This window comes from Scyliorhinus canicula, unplaced genomic scaffold (genome assembly GCF_902713615.1).
Source record: "Scyliorhinus canicula unplaced genomic scaffold, sScyCan1.1, whole genome shotgun sequence".
In the NCBI taxonomy this organism is placed as follows: Eukaryota; Metazoa; Chordata; class Chondrichthyes; order Carcharhiniformes; family Scyliorhinidae; genus Scyliorhinus; species Scyliorhinus canicula.
The window spans coordinates 3,471,877-3,484,221 of record NW_024055461.1 but is presented as its reverse complement, the minus strand read 5'-3'; the positions used below and the strand labels follow the sequence as shown (position 1 = coordinate 3,484,221).

The window sequence follows — 12,345 nt, the reverse complement described above, 5'->3', positions numbered from 1 at the left end:
GTACACAATGTAAATATATAGACAAAGGCATTGAGTGAAGCAGACAGGAGTGTAGTATTAATCAGGTCGTGCCAAATTTCCTGAAGAAGTATAGGCGCTGTTGTGCTTTCTTGGTGGTAGCGTCGATGTACGTGGACCAGGACAGATTTTTGGTGATGGAAACCCTGTGCCCCAGTGCAGGAGAAGCTGGCTGTTGGGCAGTGTGAGCTGAACATACATGGCTGGATAAAGACCCTTGGAGTGAAAACAGGTCTGGAGGGAGTGGGTCAGAGAACCTGGGGAGTTGCATTTTGCACGAACCATGAGTGTGACCCAGTCACAATTATGAACAGTAAACAAACCTATCACTGGTTTGATGAGATGATATACCGTGTCCCAGGTGTTGTAAATACTGTACATACTGTAGATCAGCCTGCTTACTGCCTATGTCTAAGTGATATCTTATCAGAATAATGTGCTTCTGTATTAAATAAAGTATCCAAACCTCTCATTGTGCTTCATGCCCAGCATCTTGCCTAACTGTGGATCTTCTGTTTTGCTAACTGGGAAATAGAATCTTCCAGTTTACTAATTGCTCTATGGCGGCTGTGTTACCCAGAATGCCCCGCGCTGCAGAAAGTTCCCTATCAGTGAGTGTACGAGGCCAGTGCTCAGAGGCAGTGTGGGTGTGTGCTCTGAGCATGCTCAGTGTGAGTCATGGTGAGAGAGTGAGGAGGAGCTGGGTTGAACACAACAGTGAGCTGTACCCCTGTGAGAAGGGCATCTCCCAGTCTCTGTTTGACTCTCCAGCAGCTTCCTATCATGGTTGAGTTAGACAAGGAACTCTCATCATTGGAGTTGGAAAAGGCCATTGATTGCTGAGCAAGCAGGAAGGTACCCGGCAAGAATGGAATTCCAGCTGAACTGCTCACACACAGAAAGTCGCATCGACTGTCCCACCTTCCTGCCCTCCCCTTTTGGGCTGTGGGACTGGTCCACGGAACATCGTGCAGAGTCTGCACATTCTCCCAGTGTCTGTGTGGGTTTCCTCCGGGTGCTCCCACACGTCCCGAAAGATGCGCTTGTTAGGTGAATTAGACATTCTGAATTCTCCCTCTGTGTACCCAAACAGGCACCAGAGTATGTTGACTAGGAGATTTTCACAGTAACTTCATTGCTGTGTTAATGTAATTTGGAAGACCGGATGTACTCTGGTCCTCCAGCCAATCAGACTGCGGGCTTTGTGTAAATGAAGATTGAACTTCACACAGACTAAAACTTCTTCCTGTGTCAAACCTCTGAGGAAAACACTTTCCGCTTTTCACTTCAATGGATTTTAAATTAGAGTCCATTAACCCTTCTACAGAACTGTTACAAGGAACAACAAACATTAACTCCGCGTCTCTCGCAACAGAGGTGGCACAGTGGTTAGCACTGCTGCCTCATAGCACCAGCGAGCAGGGTTCAATTCCGGCCTTGGGTGACAGTGGAGTTTGCACATTCTCCCCCCCTCGTCTGTGTGGGTTCCCTCCGGGTGCTCCTGTTTTCTCCCGCTGTCCAAAGATCTGCAGGTTTGGTGGATTGGCTATGCTAAATTGTCCCTCAGTGTCCAAAGGTGAAGTGGGGTTATGGGGAGAGGGCGGGGGATGTGCACCTGGGTGGGAGCTCTTTTGTAGGTTGGTGCAAACTTGATGGGCCAAATGGCCTCCTTCTGCACTGTAGGGATTCCATGATGCTGCCAGACCTGTTGAGTTAATCTAGCATTTTCTGGTATTCTACATTACACACCTTTTTAATCCACTGATTATATTTATTGAACCACTGTACCATTAACTCCCAGGAGCAGTGTGTTGATGTTTCAGCTGTTCCAGCCTTGGGTGACTGTGTGGAGTTTTTACATTCTCCCAGTGTCTGTGTGGGTTCCCTCCGGGTGTTCCGGTTTCCTCCCACTTTCTAAAGATGGGCAGGTTTGGTGAATTGGCCCCGCTAAATTGCCCCTTAGTGTCCAAATAAAGATTAGGTGATGTTACTGGGTTACGGGGATAAACAAAGAACAGAGAAAAGTACAGCACAGGCAGAGGCCCGTCAGCCCTTCAAGCCTGCATCGACCATGCTGCTCGGCTAAACTAAAATATTCAATGCTTCCGGGCTCCCTATCCTCTATTCCCAACCTATTTATGTAATTGTCAAGATGCCCCTTAATATGGTGAAGGCATGCGCTTAAGTCTTTCCAAGCTCTTTCCAAGGGCTGGTGCAGGCTGGATGGGCCGAATGGTCTCCTTCTGAACTGATTCTGTAGGAATTTCTCTCTCAGTCTGATCCGATGGGTCTGTCTGGTGGTATTTCCCTGACGGTGGCACAGTGGTTAGCATCGTTGCTTCACAACACCCGGGTTCCGAGTTCAATTCCCACTTGGGTCACTGTCTGTGCAGAGTAAGAAGTCTTACAACACCAAGTTAAAGTCCAACAGGTTTGATTCAAACACGAGCTTTCGGAGCCGTGTAGACTGTGTTAATGTAAGCCTACTTGTGACAATAATAAAGATTATTATTATTCAGCGTTTGGATATTTTAAGGAGCAGGTAGACCCTCCTTGGTTCTACCTGTTGTCCCTCAGATATTCCATCTGTTTTTGGTTAATGTGTCTGGAGTCTGAGTTCTTCCAGTCTGTCTCCAATTCTCCTTCCTGTCTCAGGTATATGGGTCCAGGTAGCTTGGTGTTGTGATTCGTGTTGTTTGGTTGTCCGTGTGTTTCCAGCAGGTATTGTTGTCTCTCGATAATGACTGTGCTGCTACCCTTGTCTTCTGGTCTTATGAACATATCCGTGTTGGATCCAAGCTCCCGGATTGTCTGTCTTTCTCTCCGGGTGAGATTCTGTTTGTCTCTTGTACTTCACTGTGACAGGGCAGAGACCTGATTGAAGGGATTCAAACATGGGAGTTCTGGGGAAGATGGGCAAGGATTTGGGAGGTGACAACATGTTCAAAGTGTTTAGAGAGGAGAGGGAGGTTGAAGATGGGGCAGTAATTTGTAAGGATGGCAGGGTCAAGGGTTTGTTTTATTGAGGGGGTGTTGATGGCAGATTTGAAGGACAGAGGGACAGTACCTGAAGGGACAGAAATGTTGACAATATCCGTGGCCACAGTGTAGTTGGCTGATCAGTAGCTGAGTGGGAATAGGGTCGATGGAGCAGGAGCTGGGTCTCATGGACAAGATGAGCTCTGAGAGGGCATGAGGGGAGAGAAACTAGAGAAAGATGTGGGTTCAGGGCTCGGGAAAGGATGACAGTTTGGTCCGGTGGGCTAGTGGAGGCAGCAGAGGCAGCTGATCGGATTGACTCAATCTCAGTCACAAAGAAGCTCCACAAGCTCCTCACACTTCTTGTTGGAGGTGAGGACGGAAGAGACAATGAAAAGTGAGAGTACTTCAAAATGAACTAACTTGTGTCAAAGATATTAATACGTTTCAACACACGGCACATTTAACACAAATCTAATTTATTTGATTTTTAGCCTGAATATTAGCCCCTGGAAATGATCAGGAATTTTTATCAGCAGAAAGAGACCCAAATGAACATGGTTCAGTCCTGAATGTGAGGAACAGCAAAACCCAATCACTGTGGTTACTTGTGGCCTCGTTGGTGTTTCAGCAGGTGGGCTGACTGAGTGAATCCCTTCCCACACTCGGAGCAAGTGAATGGTTTCTCCCCAGTGTGAACTCGCTGGTGTGTGGACAGAGCAGATGGCCAAGTGAATCCCTTCCCACACTCGGAACAGGTGAATGGTCTCTCCCCAGTGTGAATTCGCTGGTGTGTCAGCAAGCTGGTTGACAGAGTGAATCCCTTCCCACAGTCAGAGCAGGTGAATGGCCTCTCCCCAGTGTGAATTCGCTGGTGCTTCTGCAGCTGGGATGACTTAGTGAATCCCTTCCCACACTTGAAGCAGCCGAATGGTCTCTCTCCAGTGTGAATTCGCTGATGGACAGTGAGGTCAGATGATTGTCTGAACCCAGTCCCGCAGTGAGAGCACCTGAACGGTCTCTCGTCAGTGTGAACACGTTGATGGCTCATCAGATCCCCAGAACTTTTGCAGCGCTTCCCGCAGTTTGGACATTGAAACGGTCTCTCATCAGTGTGTACTTGCTGGTGTCTCAGCAGATGGGATGAAATAGTAAATCCCTTCCCACACTTGGAGCAAGTGAATGGTCTCTCCCCAGTGTGAACTCGCTGGTGACTCAGCAGGTGGGTTGAAATAGTAAATCCCTTCCCACACACTGAGCAGGTGAATGGTCTGACCCCAGTGTGAACTCGCTGGTGTGTGGACAAAGTGGATGACTCAGTGAATCCCTTGCCACACTTGGAGCAGGTGAATGGTCTCTCCCCAGTGTGACTGCGTCGATGAGTTTCCAGCTTGGATGGGTAAGTGAATCCTTTCCCACAGTCCGCGCATTTCCACGGTTTCTCCTGAGTGTGACTGCATTTGTGTCTCGTGAGGCCTGATGATTGACTGAATCCTCGTCCACACACACAACACGTGTACGGTTTCTCCTCACTGTGAACGATGCTTTTTCCTTCCATGTTCAAAGTATGGTAATATTCAGGATATGATAAATTGAGGGCTCTTGTCAGATCCTGATGTGATGCTTGGTTTGAGTTTCCGGACTTTGAAGCCTCCCCTTCGACCACGCTGTGAAACTGATTTAAAACAGAAAATAGGGAGTGAGAGAGAACCCAGAAAAACACAAAGGCAGGTTGTGAAACTGAGCTGAATGAATCTGGTCATCTGTGGGGCCGGCTCTGGGAAAAAGTGTCCATGAAAACTGCTGGATTGTCACAAAAACCCAACTGGCCTTTTTGGGAGGAGAAAGACATGAAGAGGGATTTTGTACATATACAAGACATATTGAAAGTGAAAATCGCTTATTGTCACGAGTAGGCTTCAATGAAGTTACTGTGAAAAGCCCCTAGTCATCATATTCCGGCGCCTGTTCGGGGAGGCTGGTACGGGAATTGAACCGTGCTGCTGGCCTGCTTGGTCTGCTTTAAAAGCCAGCTATTTAGCCCAGTGTGCTAAACCCGTTTATTAAGAGAGTAGTTGGCAAAGCAAATTCTATCTTGTGCATCATAAACAGTAATATTGATACTGAAACTGCTTCAGGTGGCACAGTGATTAGCACTGCTGCCTCACTGCACCAGGGACTCGGCTTCAATTCCGGCCTTCGTGACTGTGTGGAGTTTTCACTTTCTCCCCGTGTCTGTGTGGGTTTCCGCCCGGTGCTCAGGATTCCTCCAACAGTCCAAAGAAGGGCAAGTTAGGTGGATTGGCCTTGATAAATTGCCCCTTAGTGTCCAGGGATGTGCAGGTTAGGTGGGGCTATGGGGTTACAGGGACAGGGTAGGGGTGTGGGCCTAGGCAGGGTGCCCTTTCAGAGAAGCAGTACAGGCTTGATGGGCTAAATGGTCCCCCTTTGCACTGTAGGAATTCTTTGGTTCAAATTCTATTCTATGCATCTTTATAAAGCTCTGGTCACCACTCTTCAGGAAGGATGTGAAGGTTCTTGGAGAAGGTGCAGAGGAGATTTACCAGAATGGTTCCAGCAAAGGAGGTTGAAGGGTGATTTGATTCAGGGAAACAAGATTATGCCAGATTTCCATCGGGTGGACAAAGAAACTCTGTTTCCATTCACTGATCGTACAAGCAGTCGGGACACAGATTTAAAGTTTTGGATAAAACCTGGATTGAACTATATAAGATGCTGATGGGTCTTGACAGGGTGGATGTGGAGAGGATGTTTCCTCTTGTGGGAGAATCTGGAACAAGGAGGGTCACTGTTGCAAAGTCAGGGGTCACCCATTTCAGATGGGGATAAGGATTTTATCTCTTGAAGGTTGAGACAGGGGGTGGCATAGTGCTGAGCACTGCTGCCTCACAGCACCAGGGTTCAATTCCCACCCTGACTGTGTGGCGTTTGCACTTTCTCCCCATGTCTGTGTGGGTTTCCTCCGTGTGCTCCGTTTTCCTCCCACTGTTCAAAGATGTGCAGGTTAGGTAAAATCGGTTAGGAGTGTATTCGCTGGAGTTCAGAAGAATGAGGGGGGGGATCTGATAGAAACATATAAAAAGTGGGTGGCACGGTGGTGCAGTGGTTAGAACTGCTGCCTCATGTCGCCGAGGACCCGAGTTTCATCCCGGCCCCGGGTCACTGTTTGTGTGGCACATTCTCCCTGTGTTTGCGTGGGTCTAACCCCCACAAATCCAAAGATGTGCAGGGTAGGTAGATTGGCCACGCTAAAATTGCCCCTTAATTGGAAAAGAAGAATTGGGCACTCAAACAAAAACTAGGGCAGGACAGAGTAGATTCAGAAGGATGTTTCTGATAGTGGGTGTGTCCAGAAATAGGGGTCACTGTCTGAGGATACGGGTTAGGGTTAGACCATATAGGACAGAGATGAGGAGAAATTTCTTCACCCAGAGAGTGGTGAGCCGATAGAATTTGTCCTGGTAACTTGAACAGTGCTGTCAGAATTTGATGTGAGGATTGGTTGTGAGTTTCCTGTCTGCGAATCCCTTTCTAAGCCCCTGTGAAAGAAGTTTACAAAGGCATCACTGTCAGTCCAGAAATGAAATTCAGGAAAGATAAACATTTCTCCTGGTTTGAATTTGCTGTGTGTAAATCCTCCCCTACTAATCCCCTGTAAAAGGAGTTTCCAAAATTAATCACTCACAATCCAGGATAGAATTTCACAACATTCTCTCCTCCAGCTCCCTGGTCCAGGATGACCGCTCACACTGACCCCCGCTGCACACTGACCCTCGTTGTCATCAGCAGTCCCTCGATTTGAGGGTGACGACAACTCAGGTTTGTGAGTTTCTGCCCTGTATCTTCATATGACTGAACAGAGCCGCAGAGCTTTGGACACATGGGACAGGATGTCCGGTGGGGTAGGATGGGTGTTGTGATAACCTTTATACAGTTTTTGATATTTTCTGATAAAATCTGTTTTTCTATGTGGGGATTAAGAGAGATTTTCTTTTTGAAGCACAATGTAGATATATGGGGAGGGCGGAGAGAGAAATGAGAGAAATTAATAAAACAGTGAAATCTGGAGAGCAGGATTGGCTTCCTTTTCTTTCCATTTCTGCCACCGCTTTGCATCATTGGGACTGAAAGACTAATCCAGTTTGATGGACAAGTTGTCTCCATTCTGAACAATGGGGAACAAGCCCCTCCCACTCATTGAAACATCGCCCCGACAAAGATGAGAAACGCGCATGCGCCCTGCTGCACAGCCAACAAAGATGGCGGCCGTTAACCCCAACCGAAATGAGGAGTTGCAGCCCCGCTCGGTACAGACTGGGTCCCGTAAACTCTTCGCGATTTGCGGCTCCCAACAGCTTTACACAACGTTTCCGCCCACCCCCGCGATCTCTCGCTCCCTCCATATTGTTAAACGCCTTTTACCAATTTCCGACCTGAAGACACAGTCCTTCTACTTCGCCATTACTCACACTGCGCATGCGTCAATCACAGCGGGCCCCGCCCCTCATTCACTCCGATTCGTTGGAGGACCAGCCGCTCCCGGTGGGCCTCCAATTCCGCCCCTCCTCTTCCTATTGGTCAGGAGCTGCCGTCAATCACCGGGGCATTGTGACGGTGACAGATGGTGAGAGCAGCCACAGGCTCAGGCTGACTGGCTGATTGTCCAATAATAACAGTGAGAGTCTCAGTGGGACAATCAGACAATAATAGTGGAGATGGGGCCCAGAGGAGAAACAACAAAGGATTCACTCACTTTGAGAGTAACAAACACAGTGTCTGTTCCAATAATAAGAGTCAGGCTGCAGTGTGTGAGTGAACACATCTGTGTCTGCACAGATTTCCTGTTGGTGCTCTTGTTTCCTCCCACACAGTCCAAAGATGTGCAGGTTAGGTGGACTGGTTCTGTTAAATTGTCCCTGGGAGGGGTTACGAGGATAGGGTGGGAGATTGGCCCAGGTTGATGATCTTTCAGAGGGGCGGTGCAGTCTCAATGGGCCAAATGGCCTCCTTCTGCACTGTAGCAATTCTATGATCATTGAATCCAATGTCCCACCCTATCCTCATAACCCCTCCCAGGGACAATTTACATAGCCAACCCACCAAACCTGCACATGGGATTTGAGGCACTCGCGTCAGGATCTGGTGGGCTGTCAGGGTCGGAGTCTGGCACAGCCTGCTGTATCGAACGGACGCTTCTGCGCCGTGGCTGGGATCGCTGGATGCTGGGCAGTGGAGCAGATTTTCAAAGGACTGCGTTGCGGCCAAGCTTGCCACACTGTAGACAGCGTGGTGATTTTGCCGGACATTTCCGCTTTAAATGGGGTGAGCCACAATTCGAACACGTCATGACGCCGATGTCAGCGCGTTCCGTGCACCAACACGCATGCGCAGTGTGGTGGAATGACGCATGCACCTGCGCAGGCTGGTTGTCGGTCTCGCCGTCCCCTTGGTCGTGGCGCGCATGCGCTAGAGCCTGGAAAAGCGCGCAAAATGGCCACTCTCATCAAGACTCAGGCCCTGCATTTGTGTGATGGCCTGCACCCATTCTGCCTCCTGGGGGTTTAGCTTTGCCATTTCTGCCGCCCTGGTGTGGGAGTACCGGTTGTTATCATGCTCGTGGAGAACGCATGTTTCAATAGCGATGGTGAGGGTGAACTGCTTGACTTTCAGGAGCTGCTGCAAAGGGAATCGGACTGGACCCCGAAAACGATCTGATCCCAGATCATGGAATCAATTGTCGAGTCACAGTCACATGTCTGCGTGAGGATGTGGAGATGTGTCAAAAAGTATTGAAAAGGGCAGCACGGTGGCCTAGTGGTTAGCACAACCGCCTCACGGCGCTGAGGTCCCAGGTTCGATCCCGGCTCTGGGTCACTGTCTGTGTGGAGTTTGCACATTCTCCCCGTGTCTGCGTGGGTTTCGCCCCCACAACCCAAAAATGTGCAGAGTAGGTGGATTGGCCACGCTAAATTGCCCCTTAATTGGAAAAAATAATTGGGTAATCTAAATTTATAAAAAAAAAGTATTGAAAAGTTCATCCTTACCCTGAAGCCTCTGCTGGAAAACGTACCGTTCAAAGCACTCATTCATCTCAATGTTGCAGAGGCTGTCGAACTTCAGCAGGACTGTTTTAGATTTCGTCTTGTCTTCACCTTCAGCAAATGTAACGGTGTTGTAGATGTGGATGGCATTTTCCCCGGCTGTGAAGAGGAATAGAACGATACAGCGCAGTACAGGCCCTTCGGCCCTCGATGTTGCACCGACATGGAAAAAAAAACTAAAGGCCATCTAACCTACACTATGCCCTTATCATCCATATGCTTATCCAATAAACTTTTAAATGCCCTCAATGTTGGCGAGTTCACTACTGTTGCAGGTAGGGCATTCCACGGCCTCACCACTCTTTGCGTAAAAAACCCACCTCTGACCTCTGTCCTATATCTATTACCCCTCAATTTAAGGCTATGTCCCCTCGTGCTAGCCATCCCCATCCGCGGGAGAAGGCTCTCGCTGTCCACCCTACCTAACCCTCTGATCATTTTGTATGCCTCTATTAAGTCACCTCTTAACCTTCTTCTCTCTAACGAAAACAACCTCAAGTCCATCAGCCTTTCCTCATAAGATTTTCCCTCCATACCAGGCAACATCCTGGTAAATCTCCTCTGCACCCGTTCCAAAGCTTCCACGTCCTTCCTATAATGAGGCGACCAGAACTGTACGCAATACTCCAAATGCGGCCGTACTAGAGTTTTGTACAACTGCAACATGGCCTCATGGCTCCGGAACTCAATCCCTCTACCAATAAAGGCCAACACACCATAGGCCTTCTTCACAACCCTATCAACCTGGGTGGCAACTTTCAGTGATCTATGTACATGGACACCGAGATCCCTCTGCTCATCCACACTACCAAGAATTTTACCATTAGCCAAATATTCCGCATTTCTGTTATTCTTTCCAAAGTGAATCACCTCACACTTCTCCACATTAAACTCCATTTGCCACCTCTCAGCCCAGCTCTGCAGCTTATCTATGTCCCTCTGTAACCTGCAACATCCTTCTACACTGTCTACAACTCCACCGACTTTAGTGTCGTCTGCAAATTTACTCACCCATCCTTCTGCGCCCTCCTCTAGGTCATTTATAAAAATGACAAACAGCAACGGCCCCAGAACAGATCCTTGTGGTACGCCACTCGTAACTGAACTCCATTCTGAACATTTCCCATCAACTACCACTCTCTGTCTTCTTTCAACTAGCCAATTTCTGATCCACATCTCTAAATCACCCTCAATCCCCAGCCTCCGTATTTTCTGCAATAGCCGACCGTGGGGAACCTTATCAAACGCTTTACTGAAATCCATATACACCACATCAACTGCTTTACCCTCGTCGACCTGTTCAGTCACCTTCTCAAAGAACTCGATAAGGTTGTGAGGCATGACCTACCCTTCACAAAACCATGCTGACTATCCCTAATCATATTATTCCTATCTAGATGATTATAAATCGTATCTTTTATAATCCTCTCCAAGACCTTACCCACCACAGACGTTAGGCTCACCGGCCTATAGTTACCGGGGTTATCTCTACTCCCCTTCTTGAACAAAGGGACCACATTTGCTATCCTCCAGTCCTCTGGCACTATTCCTGTAGCCAATGATGACCTAAAAATCAAAGCCAAAGGCTCAGCAATCTCTTCCCTGGCTTCCCAGAGAATCCTAGGATAAATCCCATCCGGCCCCGGGGACTTATCTATTTTCACCTTGTCCAGAATTGCCAACACTTCTTCCCTACGCACCTCAAAGCCATCTATTCTAATAGCCTGGGTCTCAGCATTCTCCTCCACAATATTATCTTTTTCTTGAGTGAATACTGACGAAAAGTATTCATTTAGTATCTCGCTTATCTCTTCAGCCTCCACACACAACTTCCCACCACTGTCCTTGACTGGCCCTACTCTTACCCTAGTCATTCTTTTATTCCTGACATACCTATAGAAAGCTTTTGGGTTTTCCTTGATCCTACCTGCCAAAGTCTTCTCATGTCCCCTCCTTGCTCGTCTCAGCTCTCTCTTTAGATCCTTCCTCGCTTCCTTGTAACTATCAAGCGCCCCAACTGAGACTTCATGCCTCATCTTCACATAGGCCTCCTTCTTCCTCTTAACAAGAGATTCCACTTCTTTGATAAACCACGGTTCCCTCGCTCGACCCCTTCCTCCCTGCCTGACTGGTACGTACTTATCAAGAACATGCAATAGCTGTTCCTTGAACAAGCTCCACATATCCAGTGTGCCCAACCCTTGCAGCCTACTTCTCCAACCAACACATCCTAAGTCATGTCTAATGGCATCATAATTGCCCTTCCCCCAGCTATAACTCTTGCCCTGCGGGGTATACTTATCCCTTTCCATCACTAACGTAAAGGTCACCGAATTGTGGTCACTGTTTCCAAAGTGCTCACCTACCTCCAGATCTAACACCTGGCCTGGTTCATTACCCAAAACCAAATCCAATGTGGCCTCGCCTCTTGTTGGCCTGTCAACATATTGTGTCAGGAAACCCTCCTGCACACAGGCGTCTGATGCGGCCTCGAGGTTGGTGGCCTCGAGATAGAGTTGGAACTTCCAGTTTGCACTGAGGTTCCGGCGATGTGGAGTTGCGGAGGAGGGCGGACGTTGTCCAAGTCACCGGATGGCTGATTGCTGGTCAACGCTGATCACCTCAAGGTGGGTCCGTCAATTCTCAGCACGCCTCACGAGGGCAAGGATGAGCCGATTATTTGAACGAGTGGAAGATGTGTGTGAGCATTGCGGGAGGAGTGGGGGGGGGGGGGGCGCACTAATCACTTTCAGATGTTTTGGTCCTGTCCAAAGCTGGAGGAGTACTGGAAGGAGGTTTTTAGGGTAATTTCCAAGGTGGTGCACGTGAAACTGGACCTGGGTCCCCGGGAGGCCATATTCGGGGTGTCGGATCAGCCAGGGTTGGAAACGGGTGCGGAGGCAGATATCATAGCCTTCGCCTCGTTGATCGCCTGAAGGTGGATCCTGCTGGGGTGGAGAGCGGCCTCTCCACCCTGTGCCCTGGCGTGGAGACCTGTTGGAATACTTGAGAAGGTTAAGGTCGAACTGAGGGGAAGCTCAGAGGGGTTCTACAAGTCATGGGCACTATTTATTATGCACTTTCAAGAACTGGATAACATCGAACATTAATTTGGGCGGGGAGGGGGGGGGGGCTATGTATATTAAAGATGGCTATGGGTAATCCCTGATTCCTTTTTTGTCATTTGTTTATGTTAACATGAGGGTTGGTGTTTGGGGGTTGGTGG

The 12,345-nt window shown here is 48.7% G+C and overlaps 1 protein-coding gene across 1 annotated transcript in view; it reads right to left on the bottom strand.

Moving 5' to 3' along the window:
- Positions 1-3,455: 3,455 nt before the first annotated feature.
- LOC119959645 (oocyte zinc finger protein XlCOF6-like) overlaps positions 3,456-12,345 on the bottom strand; it is an 84,610-nt gene continuing 75,720 nt past the window's right edge. Inside the window, exon 4 of the mRNA XM_038787828.1 lies at positions 3,456-4,387. Within this exon, the coding sequence (XP_038643756.1) occupies positions 3,602-4,387 (786 nt within the window). The 3' untranslated portion in view covers positions 3,456-3,601. The remainder of the gene's footprint in view (positions 4,388-12,345) is intronic.